General features: G+C 61.1%; 2 protein-coding genes across 4 annotated transcripts in view; one reads left to right on the top strand and one right to left on the bottom strand.

Moving 5' to 3' along the window:
• The window catches only part of NUP188 (nucleoporin 188), a 44,357-nt gene extending 36,043 nt beyond the window's left edge, over positions 1–8,314 (top strand). The window contains exons 28-44 of the mRNA XM_058672961.1: positions 188–257; positions 507–574; positions 998–1,193; positions 2,374–2,451; positions 2,795–2,880; positions 3,033–3,178; positions 3,419–3,600; positions 4,419–4,619; positions 4,748–4,834; positions 5,484–5,642; positions 5,846–5,983; positions 6,575–6,649; positions 6,738–6,971; positions 7,056–7,187; positions 7,443–7,516; positions 7,591–7,720; positions 7,808–8,314. Coding sequence (XP_058528944.1) covers positions 188–257; positions 507–574; positions 998–1,193; positions 2,374–2,451; positions 2,795–2,880; positions 3,033–3,178; positions 3,419–3,600; positions 4,419–4,619; positions 4,748–4,834; positions 5,484–5,642; positions 5,846–5,983; positions 6,575–6,649; positions 6,738–6,971; positions 7,056–7,187; positions 7,443–7,516; positions 7,591–7,720; positions 7,808–7,984 — 2,233 coding nt within the window. The 3' untranslated portion in view covers positions 7,985–8,314. The remainder of the gene's footprint in view (positions 1–187; positions 258–506; positions 575–997; positions 1,194–2,373; positions 2,452–2,794; positions 2,881–3,032; positions 3,179–3,418; positions 3,601–4,418; positions 4,620–4,747; positions 4,835–5,483; positions 5,643–5,845; positions 5,984–6,574; positions 6,650–6,737; positions 6,972–7,055; positions 7,188–7,442; positions 7,517–7,590; positions 7,721–7,807) is intronic.
• Positions 8,315–8,767: 453 nt separating this feature from the next.
• Positions 8,768–19,161, bottom strand: SH3GLB2 (SH3 domain containing GRB2 like, endophilin B2). Of its 3 annotated transcripts, XM_058672960.1 has the most exons (12): positions 18,981–19,161; positions 16,025–16,166; positions 15,816–15,944; positions 13,387–13,520; positions 13,198–13,290; positions 11,661–11,723; positions 10,926–11,066; positions 10,684–10,707; positions 10,249–10,338; positions 10,047–10,147; positions 9,591–9,831; positions 8,768–9,383 (listed from the first exon to the last, which is right to left on the bottom strand). In XM_058672960.1, exons 1-12 carry the CDS (start codon positions 19,041–19,043, stop codon positions 9,276–9,278), a joined length of 1,329 nt encoding a protein of 442 aa, XP_058528943.1. In that variant the 5' UTR covers positions 19,044–19,161; the 3' UTR covers positions 8,768–9,275. The 3 variants fall into 3 exon arrangements, with proteins under 3 accessions (XP_058528943.1, XP_004593558.2, XP_012784810.2); XM_004593501.2 differs by lacking the exon at positions 10,926–11,066 and having other exon boundaries at positions 18,981–19,158; XM_012929356.2 differs by lacking the exons at positions 10,926–11,066; positions 11,661–11,723 and having other exon boundaries at positions 18,981–19,159.
• Between the last annotated feature and the right edge of the window lie 1,607 nt (positions 19,162–20,768).

Genomic DNA, 20,768 nt, shown 5'->3' with positions numbered 1-20,768 from the left:
GAGAAATGTCATGTTGTCTGTGGGACCCCTTTCCTGTGTGTGGGAACAGCTGGCCCCTGTGGCCACGTGGGGGTTGTGACTGGTAAAGACGGGGAGATGCCCACCAGAGTGGCTGCAAACGGGGAGATGCCTGCAGGAGAGGAAAATGACGAGGTTTCCAAGATGTGTTTTTTTTTTTTTTTGCTAGGCCCAAGTTTTGGGAAAATTTAACAAGTCCGCTGTTTGGAACCCTTCCCCCTCCCTCAGAGACGTCGGAGGTGAGGTGCAGGGGATGCCGGAAGCTGCTGCGAGTCCCTGGGGGAAAGCCGGGCTGGGGCGGGGGTGGACAGAATGATGCCTGCCCAGCCAGCCCAGGGCCGGGCCTGCGGCTTCTCCATGTGCTGTCTTGCTTTGGGAAGAAAGTGGTCTGCTCTGATCTGACGGGTGGCTCGGAGGCAGTGTGGCCCTGCAGCTGGCTCCTTCCCGAGGTTCCACCACATGCTGACTGTTGTGCTTTCCCTCCACAGCCCAGCATCCTGGAAACCTGTGCCCTCATCATGAAGATCATTTGCTTGGAGATCTACTATGTCGTGAAGTTAGTCCTTTGATCTTGGGAGAGTTTCAGTAAAGGTCGGGCAGTGGGGGAGACAGCAGTGGCCTACCACTGGGCACGTGGCTGTGTGAGCCAGGGCAGAGGAGAGAGCTGGTTTGGATCCATTTGTGGAGGGCCAGTGAGTCCTGGCCAATCCATTGATGGCATTTGTGATTGTCAGAAAGAGTTATTGTGAAGCGAGCTCTCTGTGACCGGGATTTCCTGGAGGAGGAACCCTGGAAGGGCCTCAGCCTAACCCATTATGTTGAGCAAGAAGTGTGACCCCCTCACTGGAGGTGATCCTGGAGCCGCTGCCTTAAGCCCATGTGAGGTTGCTTTCCCTGCCTCAGCAAGGGTCTGTGCCCCTCACGCTCCTGTCTGCTGTAGGACCCTCACCATGTGTTCTGTTTCCTCTCGGCATCCCAGGGGTTCCTTAGACCAGTCGTTAACAGACACACTTAAAAGATTCTCCGGTGAGAAACGCTTTGCCTACTGGTCAGGGTACGTGAAGTCCCTGGCCATCCACACGGCTGCCAGCGAGGGCAGCAGCTGCACCTCCTGGGGAGAGCACCAGCTGCTGGTGTCTGCCTGGCGGACCCTGCTCATCATTGCTGCCAGCCACGTGAGTCACCCGGTCTCTTAGCCGTGAGGTGGTGGGGTGCCCATGGACACAGCTCCTGAAGGGGGAGGGCAAATCAGGCATGACCGTGGGAGTCACAATATTGCTGGTTCCTTGCCAAGAGGTGTCAGTTCCAACAGGACACTCCTGGATGTGTGGAGATGTAATTTACAAAAGCCTCATTAACGACCTCTGGACCTCAGGTAGATGGACAATGCTCTCCCGCTCCATCTGCCACTCGTGCCATTGCCCAGCAATGGCCTTTCTGGCCTGTGTGCCCCTGAGGACCTGAGAGAGTCATTGTTCTCGCTGGTTCTAGCACCTGGACTTCAGTCCCCGAAGAAGACTAGGGCCACTATCTGCACCTGTGTGTCTGCTGAGAGTAGGAGGGAGAGATGGGTGGGGAGTGTGGTCCCAGGGGCTGCCTCAGGCTGTGAGCACCGTCACCCGTTCTGGAGGCAGCCCTTCCAAGCTGTAGCTCTCCAACTTCCACCTTGTTTTTTCTCCCTAAGAAGCCTAGCTAGTTAGATCGAGAATATCAATGAATGACTCATTCATGTATTCATTGAATGACTGTGAGTGAGCTGCTTACCATGTCACTACCTGCAGCCTGTCCCAGCTCTGGGTGATGGCAAGCATTTGGGAATGAAGCCCAGCAGGTGGAAAGTCTCTGTCTCTATTTGTCTTTCATGTAATAACAACCTCCTGTGAGGGAGATAAATGGTGAACAAATTCATAAATGAAGAGTATGGTTTTAGACTGTGACCCTTTGGTGGGCAGGAAATAGTCCAGGTATGGCACCAGTAGACTTGTGAGGCAGGAGAAGCAGGCAGTCGGAGAAAGCTGCTCTGAGGAGGCCTTCCTGGGCAGGCTACAGAGCAGGACCGTCTAGGCAGGTAGACTCACAGGCCCAGAGGTCCAGAGGGGGCTCAGGTGAGCGTGAGGGTGGCGGCCATAGCTGCCTGGCCTGGATCCCAGGGCCCCAGTCAGGTGGAACCAGTACCCGGGGAAGTGGAGGCTGAACAGTGGGCTTCGAGCTGGAGATGATGACCCGTTGGCACTTGAAGTGCTATAAGCAGAGGAAGGACAGGAATGAAGGGGGACTTGTTTCTGACCAGAGCTTCAATGCCGAGAAATCCCATGACCGTCGTCTCCACAGTAATACTTTCTCTGATCCTTGCAGCCAGATGTCATGCAACTGACCGACTCAACAGTGCGCCGTCAGCTCTTTCTTGATGTGCTCGATGGGACCAAAGCCTTAGTGAGTGTCCCTGGGGGATGTTCTCTTTCTCACAGGCCAGCCACCGCACAGGTGGTGAGCTCAGGGCTCTGCTGCTGCCTTGCCAGCCTCCTCCCTTGCCCCGTGTTCCATCTCTGAGCGCTCACTGCTGGGGAAGAAAGCATGAACCCCACAGATGCCCAGTGGCCAGAGCCCAGTCCTCCCACTGTCTACCCACAGGAAGCCACTCTCCTCACTCAAGCAGGCCTTGGGTCCTGACAGCTTCATTCACAAAATGATCAGCTGAAACATTAGCCTACCTGGGGTTGTCTTGGTTGGGCCAGGTGTCTCCCTACGCTGTGGTAACTGCTCTGTCATCGCCCAGCTCCTGGTTCCCACCTCGGTGAACTGCCTGCGTCTCGGCTCCATGATGTGCACCCTGCTACTCATCCTGCTGCGGCAGTGGAAGAGGTGAGCGCCGTGGCAGGGCCCTCTCCCGTGCCTCTGCCTTGCCATGGGCTTCCCTCGCAGCATAGCATGCAAACAGCCAGGTGGGTGTCCTGGGATGGAGCAGGGCTGAATCGTTGCCCCATCCCATCCCCGCCACACCTGACCGCTTTCAGAGAGTTGGGTCCCGTGGACAACATCCTTGGGCCCTTGACGGAGATCCTGGAAGGAGTGCTGCAGGCAGACCCACGGCTCCTGGAGAGGACCAAGGCCAAGGTGTTCTCGGCATTCATCACTGTGCTGCAAATGAAGGAGCTACACGGTGAGGGCAGCGGCAGCCCAGCCTGCCAGCAGCCAGCCTGCTGGGCCGCCCTGGCCGGGACCGCATGCTTCTTCTGGGACTTTTCTCACTCTTGGGATTCTTGCCCCATAGGGCTCCTTTTCTTTCCCACCTGTCTTCCCCACACATGAGCCAGCCAGCCTGCTTAGCACCTGCTGCAGCCCAGTTTCTGGCTGGTGGCCTGTTGAGCTGAGGCTGTCCCCTCCCCCACCTGCCCTACAGTTGGTGACATCCCCCAGTACTCCCAGCTGGTGCTGAATGTCTGCGGGACTCTGCAGGAAGAGGTGATCGCACTCCTGGACCAGACCCGCCATGGCCTGGCAGCGGGCAGCGCCCCGGAGGACAAGGACAGCATGGAGACTGATGATGGCGCGAGGCCCCCGCACAGAGACCAGCGTGACGGGGTGAGGGCGTGTCCCAGCATGCTGGTTCTGGGTGACCACTGAGCAAGACAGCTTAGTCACTTCGCTTAGGGACTGCCAAGCCAGGTAGCAGGGTGACATGTGGAGACAGGTGCTGGGAGAACCTAGGCTTAGGATCTGCCTGGGTCTGGAGAGGATCAAGTACCTCTCTGGGGAAGTCCTGGATGATTGGAGGCATAGGGCAGGTGGAGGGTCCCGGGAAGGAGCGGAGAGCAAGAGGAACGTGTGGCAGCTCCTCTGCAGGCTAGACACGTGTGGGGACTAAATGTGACAGGCTACCGGAGGGAGAGGGCTGAGCTCCAGGGGCTAGCCTCTGGGCTGCTCTGGCAGTGCTCAGCAGGACAGAGCGGTCCGAGCTGTCCTCCATGGTCTGAGAGGCCATTCTGCATGTGGTGCTCAAGTGTGGTTGTGGAGCTAGAAGTCATGACGCGTGGCCCTTGACATTAGCTCATTTGATTCCAACCAGCATTGTTTTTAAATGAAATATCATAAATTATAAAGCCCGTTGTGCTTTGCATAACAGAAGACAGATGTAAGCATGTGCACAGCTCCAGGAGGGGTCAAGGTGTGTGGCTGCGGTTTGCAGCCTAAGGTGAGGGTCCTCCGGTTGCAGCAGGGCCGGGTGGGGTGGCTGAGGAGACAGGGGCCAACATTGCCAGAGTGGAATGTCAGGTCAGGGGAACAGAACTGCTGACAGGATGACACAGGCAGGGTTATGTGACCAGGAGGATCGGACAGCCAGCCCGGACTGACCTTGCTCGCCTCCTTTTTAATTCACATTTCCTTTCTGGTTCAATCAGGTGTGTGTTCTGGGTCTGCATCTGGCCAAAGAGCTGTGTGAGGTGGACCAGGATGGGGACTCGTGGCTGCAGGTGACCCGCAGGCTCCCCGTCCTGCCCAGCCTGCTCACCGCCCTGGAGGTGAGCCTCCGAGTGAAGCAGAACCTGCATTTTGCAGAGGCAGCCTTACACTTGCTCCTCACACTGGCTCGCACCCAGCAGGTAAGAGGCCAGCCAGGGGCCAGAGGGCCGAGCCTGGGAGCCCCAGCAGCCCCGGGCTCTGGCTCACTGTCTCCCCCCGCAGGGAGCCCCGGCAGCCCCGGGCTCTGGCTCACTGTCTCCCCCCGCAGGGAGCCACGGCCGTGGCTGGAGCTGGTGTCACACAGAGCATCTGTCTGCCTCTCGTCAGTGTGTACCAGCTCAGCTCCAATGGTTCGGTGAGTTCCCGTCCTAGTGAGAGCAGGCCTGACGTCTGCGCTGCAGGGGCCATGCTCGCCCCTCCCCTGGTGCTCCCACCTGCCCAAGGGTACCTCAGCTTGTTGGGTATACATCTCTCCAGTCCCCTGGCGGATCTCTCTCTAGGGACACTGGCTACCGACAGCGGCAGCTGGTCCCCAGGCACAGCTTTGAGGAGTGCCGTAAGGAGTACCAGGCCAGATTGCAGCGGGTGCTGGGACCAGCCCGCGGCCAGGGCAGCTGTCCTCCCTGCTTCCTCCTAAGCCCCATGCGTGTGACTGAGTGCTAGCTGGAGCCTCTGTGCCCAGCCTCTTGTGTGCCTTGCTTTTCCTTAGTTGAACAGGCCACTCCACATTTGCAGGAGCCGTCTCCCCCACTCCTTGCATACCCCAGAATGGAGCCTGTGGTCTTTCAGTGCAGCTACCTTGAAGAGGAGACACAGGAGGGCCAGAGCAGGACAGTGACATGTCCACGTTCATACATGTTCATAGTGCTACATCCGCTGGCCTTGGACCCCTCTTGGCCCTGTCCATCACCAGCCGTGGCTATGCCCAGTCCAGGCCCTGTATTACATGTGTTGGCTAGGCCTCTCTGATGCCATATCCTGAACTTGCCTGCCATCTGTTCTAGGCACCCAGCACCTCTCGGAAGTCGCTGGATGCCCCCTCGTGGCCGGGGGTCTATCGCCTGTCCATGTCCTTGATGGAGCGGTTGCTTAAGACTCTGCGCTACAACTTCCTGACTGAGGCACTAGACTTCGTGGGTGTCCACCAGGAGCGAACCTTGCAGGTGAGCAGCTGCCCCCTCCAGGGCTGTGGGCCAGTGTGCCTTCCTCTCTGAGGTGCCTTTGAGCATCTGCTGAGCGAGAGGCTGGGCTCAGGTCAGCTCTGAAACCTCAGGAGCCCAGGCTTGCCACCTCTTGCACAGCCACTATCGTGTGTGGGGCCTGAGGGGACCTACCGATCCTTCCCTGATGTCCCCTCTGTTCCCAGTGCCTCAATGCAGTCAGGACGGTGCAGAGTCTGGCCTGCCTGGAGGAGGCTGACCACACGGTGGGCTTCATCCTGCAGCTGTCCAGCTTCATGAAGGAGTGGCACTTCCACCTGCCACAGCTGATGCGCGACATCCAGGTAAGGCCTCAGACAGGAGTCCTTCCGACAGCAGGGAGGCCGTGGGCATGCCCAGGGCCCCTCCGGTGGGTCTGGGCTAGCGGTCATTCCTGAGCCAGGGGTCTTTAGCTTGGCAAGCACGCAGGGTTTGGTTTCTGGCTCTTGCTTGTCCCTGTTCTCCCCCTGCTGGAATTTTCCCTTCACGATGCAGGGCAGCTGGCTCACTCGCAAGCAGGGCCTGTGCCAGCTAAACCTGGCTTCAAACCGTGGGGAATAGAGGCCCTGGGCATTGGCTTGTGACTTTTACTGGCCCAGGGAGCTTGGCTGACTCACTTCACTTCCCTCAGAGCCTCTGTTTCTTTGTCATATGAAGACATGATCTTCCCTCCTTAGGATATTGGTGTGTGCCACACTCTGAGGCGCAGGGAGTCGGTCCTGGCTGGAGCCCTGGGGATCCGGGGTTTGCCCAGCGCCAGCAGGCTGGAGTGCTTGGAGGGGAAGAGGCAGTGGAGGAGCACCCGGGAGCCAGGGCGGGTGGAGGGATGTGTTCCGTTGGTCTCCTGGCTTGCCTGGGGCTGTAGCCATTAGAGCGCTCTCTCCCCACTGTCCCAGGTCAACCTTGGCTACCTGTGTCAGGCCTGCACCTCCCTGCTGCATAGCCGCAAGATGCTGCAGCACTACCTGCAGGTAGTAGCCCCTCACCCCTCACCCCGGGGCCGCCCAGGCCGCTCGCGCCAGCTCCCTGGCCTTCACCTCATCATTTCCTTCTCCCCAGAACAAAAATGGGGATGGCCTTCCCTCAGCAGTTGCACCTCGAGTTCAGCGGCCCCCCACTGCCTCCACTGCCGCCCCTTCCTGCCCCTCCTCCAAGCAGCCTGCCGCCGACCCTGAAGCCTCGGAGCAGCACGCCTTGCATGCAGTCCAGTACGGCCTGCTCAAGATCCTCAGCAGGACCCTGGCAGCCCTGCGCCACTTCACACCCGATGTCTGCCAGATCCTGCTGGATCAGGTACCCGCCATGCCACAGCCCCTGTGCCGCGCAGCCTGCCCAGGTGCTCGGCCAGGCTGTGCAGCTTGCTTCCTCACCTTGCAGTCGCTGGATCTTGCTGAATACAACTTCCTTTTTGCCCTGAGTTTCACTACTCCCACCTTTGACTCGGAAGTGGCCCCCTCCTTTGGAACGCTCCTGGCCACAGTGAACGTGACCCTCAACATGCTCGGGGAGGTAAGCCGAGGCTGCCGCATGCAGGCCCCCACCTGGCCTTGCCTGCCAGGCTCCCCCTTCCCAGGGACCTTGCGCACTTTATCCAGCCTTCCTGCTGCTCTACCTAAGATGAACTTGACAACCTTCCTGTAACAGTCACTGTGAGGAGGAAATGAGGTCACAGGGAAGCTGTTTAGCACAGGCCCTGCCAAGTCGGGCACGCTGTCAGCAGGCCATGACTGAGCTGGGATTCTCAGCTTGCTTCTCTTCCTCCAGCTGGACAAGAAGAAGGAGCCCCTGCCCCAGGCTGTGGGGCTCGGCACACAGGCAGAAGGCACGAGGACATTAAAGTGAGCAAGGCCTCCCTCTGGGCTGACTAAGGGGCTGTGCCAGCCGGGCCTCCCTGACAGCGCTCTGCTCCCAGGTCCCTCCTGATGTTCACCATGGAGAACTGCTTCTACCTGCTCATCTCCCAGGCCATGCGCTACCTCCGGGACCCGGCTGTGCACCCTCGTGACAAACAGCGCATGAAGCAGGAGCTCAGCTCTGAGTTGGTAGGTCTGGGCAGACGGGAGGAGCCCCAGGGGGCCAGGCGGGGTGGGGGGGGGGGCTGGGCCTCAGCAGGTGGCCTTTTCTTGCAGAGCACACTGCTCTCCAGCCTCTCGCGCTATTTCCGCCGTGGAGCTCCCAGCTCTCCTGCTGCTGGCGTCCTGCCCTCGCCACAAGGCAAGTCCACCTCTGCCTCTAAGGGCAGCCCTGAGAGCCAGGAGCCGCTCATCCAGCTGGTGCAGGCCTTTGTCCGGCACGTGCAGAGATAGGGTGGCAGCCCCTGCCCACCACCTCCCTCCCCACAGTCGCCAGGACTCTGCCACCCGCCTGCTGAAGTTATTTTTGTAATGCATAAAGAGGTCAGCAGCAGGATGGGAGCCACGTGTCCACTGTGCTCGCTCGGCCTTCTCGGGTACCACGGAGGGGCGGTCCTTTCCGTGGAACATTCCTCAAGCTGCCAGCCAGGGCAGCCAGCCCCAGTCCCAGCCGTCCAGAGCCGAGCTGGGGCCTCAGTAGAAAGACATTTTCCAGGATCTGTTGTTGCGGTTTTTTGGTAACACTGTGGTCTATTTATACAGATAATAAATGCTGTTCATACACAGCTGTGTGATGGTGCCTTGGAGCCCTGCTGGTAGGCTCCCCAGCCTGGGATGTTCCCTTCCTTGGCCTGCCCAGGTCCTGCCTCAGCTGGCTGTGCCTGTCACTAGATGTGGTATCTCTATTAATAGCTTGGGGACCTGGCTCTCCAGGGGCAGGCATCTCAGACAAGGCTGCCTGGGCTAGAGTGCCTACTAGGCCCTCAGCTGGTTTGCTGCCTTAAGGAGACCACGCCTCTTGTGTGTGCTGGGCAAGGCCATGGGCAGAGGCCCAGGCACGCCTGGTAAGGGCGAACAGGAAAGCATCCCAGAGCCCTGAACACAGCCCCGGCCTTGGCCCGTGCTTCTGGGAGCCGACAGAGTCTGAGTGTCACCATCAGCCAGAAGGAACAGGTCCTGGGTGAGGCCCTGGCTCCCTGCTCGTGTACACCCTCGTCCCCAACAGGAGCCCAGGCCACTTGCACACGGAGGATGGTTTATTATTTGCCATCAGCTGAGAGCAAGCAGACAGGCAGAAGTAAAAACATCCGGTAAAAAGTGAAGAGGCCAAGGCTGCAGCTGCCAGCTTGGCGTGCGCTGTGAGGTGGGGGAGGGGCCGGCTCCGGCCCAACCCAGCCTGTCTCCTGCCAGGCTGTCCCCTCCCGGGGGCTGTCCCTTCCTGGGGAGCACTGGCAGCCTTGCCGCTTTCCTTCTCAGCATTTGGCAAACAAGAATGCCCTCGCCCCTCCATCCCCCAACTTCCTAGGTGCTTGACAGCTGCTCCATTGAGTGCCAGGGCCCCTCCCTCCGTAGCAGGAGCTGGGGGGGTTGGGGTGTTGGGGTACAGGCAGGGTCCGAGCTCCAGAACCACAGGTCAGAAGCGGGACTGGCAGAAGGGCCTCTGGTTCCCTCTGTGCAAGATGACCAGGGGCCTGGGTGGCTGGGCTGTTCCGTGTGCTCTCCTGCCCAGGCCGGGAGGGAATGCTTAGCTGAGCAGTTCCAAGTAGGTGACAGGGACCTTGCCCTTCTTGTTGCCTCTTTCACCGACGAGCCAATCAGGGTCCATGCCAGGCAGACTGTAGACCGTGATGAGCTGTGGAGGGCGGAGAGGCCAGCTCAGGCCCTGGCCACAGCTCAATCACAGCCGGGCAAGTCCTCCTGGGGTGTGTGTGTGCACGCCTGGGCTGTCACTCCTCAGCCTCAAACCTGGCCCGCCCTTTGGGCTCTTCCCCAGCACCTGGGTCAGCGACACCTAGTGGTCATGCTAAGCAAGCCCTCTGCCCCACTGCCCCAGGCCCACCTCATCAGCCAGGAGGGCCAGCTCACTGCTGTCAGCTGCCTCGTAGTCGTAGAGTACTCGGGCCTTGCGGGTTCCGCTGGCCGGAGGAGCCACCTCCTCCAGGCAGAGTGCGGCCTCCCCCAGAGGGGCCAGGCCGGCCACTGAAGGCACCACGGGCATGGTGGCTGCAGCAGTGGTGGGCGAGGTGCTGCTCAAGGGTGGGGATGCTGGCTCTGTGGTGCCCACAAAAGTGCCTGGAAATCTGTGGGGGTGGGGTGGGCGTCTCAGGAGCCAGATCCCTGGGTGTCCCACACGCCCAGCATCTCCCCAGGTACTTACATGGCACCCTGGGAACTGGCAGCAGGAGGGAGAAGCAGAGTGGGCAGAGGTGAGATGGTCCTGCCCCGTCCCTGTGCTCCCCCACAAAGCCAGCCACCCTGACCCGATGCACCCTGGGGACCCGGGTCCTGTCTGCACCTGCCCAGCTGCTTCTGTAGGTCCAGCATGTGGCGGTAGCACTGTGCGTAGTAGGTTGTCTGCGACTTGACAAACTCGTGCAGGCAGCGGAGGTGGTTTGCCTGTGGGGAGGGGGGCCCCCAAGGGGTCGAGAACGCCCAACGTCCCAGTGTTGGGTGGCAGGCCCACTCGGGAGCGGGTCAGGGGTGGAGGGTAGACTCACGTGGGTGCTGCTGATTCCCTCCAGCAGCAGACGGGTCACTTCTGCCTGCCGGTCAAACTCGGTCTGGGCCACTCGGAGCTCCTGCTCAGCCTGGGTGGGTGGGCAGCGCGAGATGAGTGCCGTGGGACACCGGCTTCCCACCCAGGGCTCGAGCGGACCCTGTGCCCCGCAAACCCTGAGCCCTGCAGAACATCGGTGTCCTACGAGGATTCCCACGGGCAGCCATGGCAGCCGACCTTCCCTCTCCCATGCCCAGCTATGCCCCAAGGGCTGACTGTGCTGTGGGGTGACTCCCCGCAGAGGGGGCTCGGGCAGAGAGGGACAGCAGTAGCTCCTGGCGCATGCAAAGCCAACCCAGGCTGGCACCCAGCCTGGCAGCAGGCAGGCATGCCTGGGCCCCCACCCCTCACTCCCAGCAGCCCAGGCCCCACTCACCTTGTCTACCTCATCATTCCAGAGCTGCAGAGACCACACAGCACAGTCAGCAGGGAGGCAGCTGGGGCCCAGGGACCCCACCCTGCCCTGCCCAGGAGCTGGGGTTGGCACGAGGCCGGGCATGGCAGCGGGGGCTGGCATGCCGCATGCAGGGAGGAGACAGCTGGAGGAGTCCTGCTGCTCAGCATCAGCCCGCTCGTCTGGGCGGGGCCTCTGAGAATCCTGGCGGGATGTGTGTGAACCTGTCTGTCCTCCGGCAGGGAAAGGCAGCCTCGGGCCTGGGTCACACTGGGGACCAGTGGCCAAAGCAAGCCACAGGGCGGCCGCCACCCTCCAGGCTGCTGCTCCTTCCGCTCGGCCCGGGGAGGGGGGTGGGCAGTGTCCTACAGGAGAAAGACCCCCCTCCCCAGCCACAACTCAGGAGACGGCAGACCCAACCGTCTAAGCCCCCTAGGGGAGCAGCCTGCACACACGGCTCCTTGCCTAGCAGCACAGAGTGGCTGCACAAGGGACTCCAGGCACACTCGGGAGGGGCAGTGTAGTGGAACAGGCAGAGGGAGAGCTAAACATGGACCCCGACCAGGCTGACACCTCCCCAAGCCAGGCCTGCCCACTGCTGCCCCTACCACTTAGCACGTGTCTGGGGCCAGGCCCTCACAGTGTGCCGGCCCCACCCAGGCACCCATGCCTGCACAGACCTCCCCTGACACCCTTGGAGTGCTGCAGAGCAGCTGGCTACCTGTTTCCTATCGCCTGCCTAGGAGGCTACAAGGTAGAGAAGGCATTCGGAGATGGGGGTATGGAGGGGGGAGTGCTAGGCAGACACTCGGGCGTCCCAGGGAGGCGAGAGGGTTGTCGTGTGCAGTTGCCCAAGGTGCCATCTTCAGCATGCTGAGGCGCTGGGGCACACAGGCAGGGGCTGCTTCCCAAGCCTGTGGGCGGTGCCAGGTTCCTGCGGGGCGGGGCGGGGCGCTTACCGCGGAGGCGCTGGCCGAGAGAATGTAATTACGAGGTCTAGTCTCCTGAAAGTCGGGCACCGTCTGGCAGGGAAGAGTTCAGCGGAAGGGGAGGGGGTCACCTGGGGCCGGGGCTGGGGGTCAAGGCCAGGAGGCCGCCCCGGGGTCTCCCTGGGCAGCTTGCAGAGGCCCAGCCCCAGGACATGGGGGAGTGGGACCAACACCGTGCGGACCCCCGTGCCCAGGCTGGCTACCTGCAGATGAGGCACATGTAATGGTTCAGAATGGCCAAGCAAGGCCCCAGCAGGTGGGCGTGCCAGGGAGCACATGGCACTGGCCCCTTGTGCCCCATCCCCAGTTAGACCCACAGGCTCCCGCCCACAGCCGCCCGCCCCAGGCCCTTGCTCACACAATGAGAGGGGACAAATGCATGGATGGACAGACAGGCTGTCAACATTTGCAAAAAGCTGCCTCCCAGGCTCCAAGGCCTGCACCCCCAAACCAGACTCCCCACAGCGGGGGCTCTACGGGGAGACCAGCTGCTTGCAAAAGGCCTCCAGGCCTGGACTGTGGCAGGTGTCCCTGGGAGACCAGAAGCGGCACAGCACGTGGGACACATATACTCACATCTCCCTCACACTGAGCCATGTTACCCAAAGCAGATCGAAAGAAACAAAACAAAGAGTTAGTCCACAGCGCAGGCAGGAGAGGAGTCCCGGCCGGCAGGAAGAGTGGGAACACGGGTGGACGAAGGGCACACAGTGCCCTCCAGCCCGCGTGAAAGGCCCCGGCACGTACACGTGGCTGCAAAACACTGGGGGCTGCCCACAGGTTAACTAGAGTGGACAGCCTGGCCTAACAGAAGGCAGGGGCGAGGCGGTGCCAATGCAGGCCTGGCTGGTGGAGGAGCGGCTGCTGGCGTGGGGTCACCCTGGCCATGCTGCCCTCGTCTGGCTTCCACACAGCTGTCAGACCTGAGCACCGACCACTCTTGCTAGGGGCTCTGCAGACCCTTGGGCAACCTAGGGCTCCACAGCTTTTCACAGGTTGGGAGGACAAAGACTGGGGCCTTCCTCCTTGGGGAATGAGCACGTAGCCTGCAGCATCTGCAGCCTGGCCTCGGAGCTGCGCTCCCCTCCTGGTCCGTTCTCTCAGGCCATGTCCCTAGACCTGGTCAGGCTGAACAGGTCTCCGTGGGCCAGCAGAGGGAGGAGGACTGAGCGCGGGGAGGTGGGGGCCCAGCAGTGAAGCAGTAGGTGGCGGAGTTAGTGAGCAGCAGCCATGCTCGGGCTGAGGTGGGGAGCATCCAGGGAACTGGATGGCATGCGAGAATCCCAGCTACTGCTGGGGGAGAGAGGAAGCCTGCACCTAGCTGGGCCCTGCGGGGAACCCCCAACCCTGAGTTCAGGGGCCACCAAAGTTCTCTCGGGGTAGGTACCAAGAGGGAACACCTGAATGGCTAGCCTAGTCCAGCCCCCTCAGAAAGGGCAGGGCGAGAGGCATGCCACACTGGGCCCCCCCACATACCCCAGCTCCAGGAAGGGACGGGGACACACACCGTGGCTTTGGCTTCGGCAGCCTTGGCCTTCTTCAGCCGGGCCTTGCAGGCATCCAGGTCCAGACGCCGGTTCTGTAGAAGCCGCCTCTCCTTCTGGGGGCGGGGAGGAGGAGTGGGAATGGTAAGACACCATGGCGCAGAGCCTGGGCAGCTGAGGGTGCCAGGTAGGAGGTGGCCCGGGTCGCTCACCGAGATGGCCCTCCAGTCCCCCTCCAGGAAGTTGCGAAGCGGCGTGAGGAAGCTGAGCGAGGCTGTGTGGATGAAGTCCCTCTCAGCCGCTCCCAGGCGCTTCTCGGCCTCGGACACCTTGAGCAGCGTCTTTCCTGGGGAATGGGCGCGGCTGAGCAGGGGGTGGGCTGCTGAGCAGCAGGGTGTCCAGTGGGGACTGGGTCCCACAAAGCAGCTCACCAAACACCAATGCGGAAGCTGCCCTGAGCTGCAGGGGGCAGACAGGGACCCTGTCCACACAGCACAGTGCCTGGGACCCAAGCTGACACCTTCTGACCCCGCTTCCTACTCGCCAGCACCCAGGCAGGCAGCTGGGGACGATGAGTCCCTGCCACCTGTGGGCAAGACTTGGAGTTTCTGGCCCCACCCAGTTGTTGTAATACTGGATGGGAAAGAACCAGTGGATATAAGAAACACCTCTGGGCCTGGCGTGGTAGCCTAGCGCTTGAAGTCCTTGCCTTGCATGAGCTGGGATCCCATATGACCGCAGGTTCTGATCCTGGCAGCCCCACTTCCCATCCAGCTCCCTGCTTGTGACCTGGGAAAGCAGTCCAGGACTGCCCAAAGCCTTGGGACTCTGCACCCATGTGGGAAACCCAGAAAGAAGTTCCTGGCTCCTGGCCTTGAATCAGCACAGCTCGGGCCATTGCGGCCACTTGGGGAGTGAATCATCAGACAGATGATTTTCCTCTGTGTCTCTTCTCTCTGTATATCTGACTTTATAATTTAAAAAAATTTTTTAAAGAAAAAGAAACACCTCTCTATCTCACAAATAAAAAATAAATAAGTAAACTTAAAAAAGGCCCAAAAGCAATCAAGGACCCTGCACCCGCGTGGGAGACCCAGAAGAGGTTCCTGGTTCCCGGCATCGGATCGGCGCACACCAGCCCGTTGCGGCTCACTTGGGGAGTGAAACATCGAACAGAAGATCTTCCTCTCTGTCTCTCCTCTTCTGTGTATATCCGGCTTTCCAATAATAATAAATCTTTAAAAAAAAAGATTTATTTATTTTTATTGGAAAGGCAGATGTACAGAGAGGAAGAAAGACCGAGAGGAAGATCTTCCATCCGATGATTCACTCCCCAAAGTGGCCACAACGGCCGGTGCTGTGCCAATCTGAAGCCAGGAGCCAGGAACTTCTTTCCGGGTCTCCCACACGGGTGCAGGGTCCCAAAGCTTTGGACTGCTTTCCCAGGCCACAAGCAGGGAGCTGGATGGGAAGTGGAGCTGTCGGGATTAGAACCGGCGCCCATATGGGATCCCGGGGCTTTCAAGGCGAGGACTTTAGACGCTAGGCCACGCCGCCGGGCCCAAAATAAATAAATCTTAAAAAAAAAAAAGATGGGGGGGGGGGTAACGATTGCCAAAAATGCCATTTCTGAACTTTGAGTGGATCAAAGGCCAAAAGCAAAGGGAGAAGCATCTACTCCAGAAAATGGCGGCTGCGGGTGCAGGATGCGCCTGCGGGGCTCCAGGGCGGCTGCGGCTCCGCACGGGCCCTCCTGCCCTGCAGAGAACTCACAGAACCCACATGGCTGAGCCAGAGTGGCCGTGCAGGCAGGTCGGGGGTGGGGGGACAGCCACCGGGGGGGGGCCTGGCCAGAGCACACTTAGGAGCGAGGCAGTCCGAGCTATGTGCCCACCCTCAGCCGGGCAGCGCCCTGCACACCCTTGGAGTGACAGCTGGGCGGACGCACCAATCCCCTCAACTCCAGCTGTGGGTCCCGTTCCCATACTTCCTGGCCAAGCCCCAGTGGCTGCGGGAGTCTCAGTCCTCTCTGACCATGCAGGGGCTCATGCTGATGCCAGGATGGGCCCTGGGAAGCTAAGGTTCAGAATAAAAGGAACAGGATTATTTTAAAAAGATTTTGGGGGAGGGGCAATACAGTAGCCTAGTAGCTAAATCCTTGCATGCGCTGGGATCCCCTATAGGCACCAGTTCGTGTCCATCTGCTCCACTTCCCATCCAGCTCCCTGCTTGTGGCCTGGGAAGGCAGTGGAGGACGGCCCAAGGCTCAGCTCCAGCCATTGCAGCTATTTGCGGAGTGGACCAGCAGACGGGAGATTTTTCCCTCTTTGTCTATCTTTTTCTCTGTAACTACCCTTCCAATAAAAATCTTAAAAAAAGAAAAGCTCAAATACTGTTACCCCCAAAGCAGGTGTATTACACAGTACACGACCTACATGCCCAAAAAATTCAAACAAGATCCCTGGAGCGCCTGGGTTGCTGCTCTCCAAGGAATCGGGAAAAGCTACATCTCACTCATCCCCTCACACATTCAGAATGAGCTCAGGGGAGGCAGCCGCCAGCTTCAGCCTGGAGGTGCAGCAGCAGGTGGTGGGAACAGCTGGCAGGGGACGGTGCTGGTCCCCTGGGAAGGCCTGCTCACCATAGGGGGTGGTGGGCCCCAGCTCGCCAGCCGCCTCCGCCATGTACTGAGCCAGCAGCTCCCCGTTGGTGACCCGCGAGGGGACCTTCCTGTCCAGCTTCTCATACAGGAACTCCTCCACGCGTGCACCTGTGGGGAGACCACGGTCTGAGCCCCCGGGAGCCCAGCCCTGAGTCTCCCCAGCCCAGCCCCGGCTGGCGCACACTCACTGGGGTTGGGCTGGAGCAGCACTTCCGTCTGCCGCAGGATCTTCTCAGTCCAGCCCTTGGTGCTGTCTGCCCGGGCCAGCAGGTTCTCAAAGTGGGCGTCCAGCTCCGTCTTCTCTGCCTGGCCGAACTTCTCCTCTGTGAACTGTTGGGGCGCGGGGTGGAAGGGGCTCAGGAGGAGGGAAAAGGGGATGCTTCCTCTGTCCCCCGCACCCTGCTTCCTACTGGAAGGCAGGTGACAGTCAAGGATCTTGGCCTGCACATGATTCCCAGGGCACGCCCAAGGCTGGCAGGCCTGCTGCAGGCCTTGGGGTGCTCCTTGGGGAGCCCTCCGTGGCTGAACCTGGGCCTGGGATCATGACCCCTTTCCCTGACTCCCCCCTGAGCATGCAGCTGGCCCCACAATCTGGTACCACCTGTAGGGGAAATGGACCTCTGGGAGACACAGGGATATGAGGGAGGCCCGGGGCTCCCTTAGCAGGAGGGGTGGGATTCTGGAGTTATTTCTGGGACCTTGGATGGGGGTGGGGCTCCTCTGCTGAGCTGAGAGCTGGGGCTAGCAAGAGCACCTGGGCCACAGGCTCAGGGCGCACCTAGCACCCCAGGGCCCGGCATGCTGGCTCAACAAGGTCATTTAATGTCTTGCAGTGCCAGCATCCCCTGGATACTGGTTCTAGTCCCAGTGGCTCTACTTTCAGCCCAGCTCCTGCTTACGGACTGGGAAAGCAGTGGAGGTTGGCTCAAGTCCTTGGGCTCCTGCACCACCAACGCACATACAGCTAGTGGGCAGGAACACCTGGGGAGGGAAAGAGGGTGGGTGGTCTGGGCTTGCCACCAGCCTATCAGGGCACACCCAGGACCCAGGAGGTCACAGGGTACCACCAAGGGCAGCAGCACCCATACATGGCCACAAGGGTGAAGACTTGCAGGAGCCAGATAAAGATTCCCCCGCCCACCCCAGGCCCGATGGTGGTGGGCTTGGTGTGGTCTGAGGACCCTTCCCTGAAGGACACAGTACTTGGCCTCACAGCATGAATCAGCCCAAGGCCGCAGGGAGTCCAGACGGCAGCCAGCAGAGCCAGGCCGCTCAGCACCATCAATTATGGAGCAGAGAGGGCTTGGGTTTCTCGCTGCAGGGCTGGGCACAGGGGCAAACAGGGTCCTGCCTCCCACACTTCCCCCCCCTCTGGGGCCAGCTGGCCCAGGCTGCAGGCTCCGTTCAGGCCAGGCCTGCCTGGCCCCCAATGGACTCCATGGCACCTCATCGCCCCCAAGCCAGACTCATCTCAACCTCAGGCTTTCCAGTGGTACCCGCGTTCCTATGCCTCAGTTTCACCCAAGAGAATACTGTCAGTGTGGGGACATCCCCACCCCCAGCCTCTAAAGCCCTTCCCTGGGCACTCAGGAGGCTGCTGCCCCCTCAGCATTGCCCAAACACTGGGAAATCCAGGCTCTCCCAGCCCCTCCCAGCCCCTTCCAGCCCCTCGGTTCCTGACCCTGCCTCCCCACCCTACTATTACCGCCATTGCTACTAGCGGTATCCGCACCCCGCCCTGAGGCTTGCAGCCCTCTGTGGCCTGCTGCTGCTGCCACCTGCACCAGTGCCACAACTTACCACGACGCTCTGGCTTTCCAGGCTCTGTTCAGTACCTGAACCCCCAGGCCAGAAAGACACCCCAGAATCAACGGGCACTCCCACCAGGGGCTGCCCCCTCAGCAGGTGCCCTCCAGGGCCCCTGCCTCCCTGTTCCTGGCAGGCAGAAAAGGGTCCAAGCCTGCTCCCTGCAGGATGGCAACAGCAGGGGGTGGGCGTGCAGAGGAGAAAGCCTCTATTTATAAAGCTTGTGGCTCCCTCCTCCACCCTGCAGCCAGGGCCGGGGCAGCCATGCCACCCGTGTGTAGTGACCCTGTGGGTCTGTCTGTGCTGGGCGGAGCCAGGCTCCATTGCGGGCACCCACAGCAAACTGGTGGATCAGGTTCTCTCCAGAGGCCAACAGTGCGGTTGCCATAGCAACACTCCCCAGGGGGAAGGGACTGGGTGGGGGGAGAGGGGAAAGGGTGGCCTACAAGGCTTGGGACACCAGGTCCAGGGTGCTTGCTAGTAAACAGGGCCACATGCATGGGCTTCTGAGGGACTGGCTGGTGTCCGGGGAGGGAGGCCCACTGGGGACAGAGCCAATGACCAGAGCAGGGACAGGGGCCAGCCGCAGGCCTGCAAATCCTACAGAGGCCCACGCCCAGCCCTGGGGGGCAGGCGGAGGCTGGCCCAAGGTCACGTGCAGCCCAGGTAACCCTATTAGCTGCCACCACCTGCTTCTCCCTATGGACAGTGTCCCAGGCTCAGCCCACCCGGCCTGGAAGACGGCCCCTCCCATTTTACAGACTGGGACACCGAGGTGCCACAAACCCAAGCCCCTTTCTCCCAAGGTCACAGGAGGATGCCTCAGTCTCTCCAGCCCCTCTTTTGCCTTCACAGGCATAGAGCAATGTCCTTATCATCAGAGGCCAGGGGACCTCACAAGGCACGCCATCCCCCTTGACCCCACGCTGTCCCTTAGCCCCAGGAGCGAAAGGAGAGGAGGCAGGCCGGATCCTGCAGCCGCTAGGAAGGGACTCCTGACCAGCCCAGCGGGTCAGCGGGTCCTCAGGGGAGTCGCTGCCACACGCCACCCCTGGCACAGGGCAGCAGCTGACACTTCAGGCTGTGCGGGGGCTTCAGTCCCGGGACCCAGTCAGGGCCACCGCGGGAACAGCACTGGGGGCTAGGGCAGCCATGGAGGACATTCTGCAGGGCGGCCCCATGGGGGCCCCTGCGACCCCCCACAACACACACAAGGCCTGGTGGGGGACCCCGGGGGTCGCTCCCTGGGGAGGCTAGATCCCCAGCCCCGCGCCGCAGGGCGCTCCCCGCCGCCGCACATCCGGGCCCCGGGCGCACTTCGCCGGCTCCACGCCTCACCTGCACGGCCCGCGTGAAGAAGATGCCGGCGTCCGAAGCCAGCTTCTTCATGTTGAAGTCCATGGCGCGGCCCGAGCGCAGCCGGCAGCCCCGGGCCCCGCCGCCGCCCGCACCCCGCCCGCACCCCGCCCACCTGCTGCCCGCGCCGTCCCTGGCGCTGGCCCGCCGCCCCAGCCGCCCAGCGGGAGCCGACGCGGGGCGGGCCGCGGCGGCCTGGGGCGGAGCCTGCAGGGACGGCCTGAGCAGAGCCGGGCAGAGCTAAGCAGAGCCGGGCCGAGCCGAGCCGAGTCGAGCCGAGCTGGGCCGAGCGGAGCCGAGGAAAGCCGAGTAGGACCGAACCGAGCCGAGCCGAGTCGGACAGAGCTGGGCAGAGCCGAGTCCAGCCGAGCCGTGCCGAGCCGAGACGAGTCAAGTCGAGCCGAACCGGGCAGAGCCGAGACGAGCCAAGCCGTGCCGAGCCGAGACGAGGCAAGCCGAGCAGGGCCGAACCGAGCCGAGGCAAGCCGAGCCAAGCCGAGCCGAGTCCGACAGAGCTGGGCAGAGTCGAGCCGAAGCAAGCAAAACAGGGCCGAGCCGAGTCGAAGCGAGCCGGGCAGAGCCCAGTCGAGCCGAGTCGGGCCGAAGCGAGCCGAACAGAGCCGAGCCGGGCTGAACCGGGCTGAGCCTGGCAAAGCCGCAGGAGCTCACTGCCGCCCACTGCCGCCCACTGCCGCCCACTGCCGCCCACTGCCGCCCACTGCCGCCCACTGCCGCCCACTGCCGCCCACTGCCGCTGGCCACCGCCTCCTGAGCCGGCCCCTGAGCCGGCCTCTGCCTGGTTCCCATCGGGACTAAACCCCAGACCACAGGTGCACCTGACACCTCACTACAGGTGCACACCGAGCTGAAGCTGTTTGCCATTTTGCTAAGGTGTCTTGAGTTCTATTTCTTGTGGGCAATAATTCAATGTTTTAATGGGGCCCACGGTGATGTTTTGATTTTGTGTGCAAGGATTTCAAAATCTATTTGTACTACAGTAGACATCTCTCTCTCTCTTTACATCCCTATATTTTTTTTTTGAAAGATTTTATGTGAAAGAATTTCGGAGACTGAGACACACACATTGAATGGGCACAATAGTTGGAGCGGGACTGGGCGAAAACCAGCAACTTCATCCTCTTCTCCCACGTGGGTGCAGGTGCCCAAGCACTTGGGCCAACTTCTACTGCTTTGCTGGACACCTTATGAAGGAGCTGGATGGGAAATGAAGCAGCCAGGACAGAAATCAGCTGCCCACATGGGATGCCAGCACTACAGGTAGCTGCCTTACTTGCTACGCCACAGCACCCCCATTTCCAACGCATCTGATAGCTCAGGAGTTGGGTATCCTGCACGCAGTCCAGGACTGCCGACTTGGACAGGTGAGGGCCTGCAAAGGCCTGGACAGGGCCTGGACCAACACTGGCCATCACAGGCATTTGGGCAGTGAACCAATGGACACACGATCTCTGTTTTGGTCACTGTGCCTTTCAAATGAAGATGAAGAGACATTCTACAGAACACACGTAGCTTTTGGCAGTTTGCACGTCTACGTCGTCTTTGGTGCGGTTCTTGCAGTCCTGGAGGGCCCGTCCCCATGGCCTTCTGCACCCTGGCCCTGCAGCACGCTTCTGCTTCTGTCTCCCCATTTCCTCCACACGCTTCCCACGGGACTTCTTTTCTTTCACTTCTCTCCAGATTCTAGCCTGGGGGCCACTGAGCCAGGGACCCGCCAGCTGGGGACTTGCCCTCTGCCTCTAGAACTCCCAC

Source organism: Ochotona princeps, chromosome 14, assembly GCF_030435755.1.
Source record: "Ochotona princeps isolate mOchPri1 chromosome 14, mOchPri1.hap1, whole genome shotgun sequence".
Taxonomy (NCBI): domain Eukaryota; kingdom Metazoa; phylum Chordata; class Mammalia; order Lagomorpha; family Ochotonidae; genus Ochotona; species Ochotona princeps.
The sequence above is the reverse complement of the archived record's forward strand: the minus strand, read 5'-3'. Positions and strand labels throughout refer to the sequence as shown.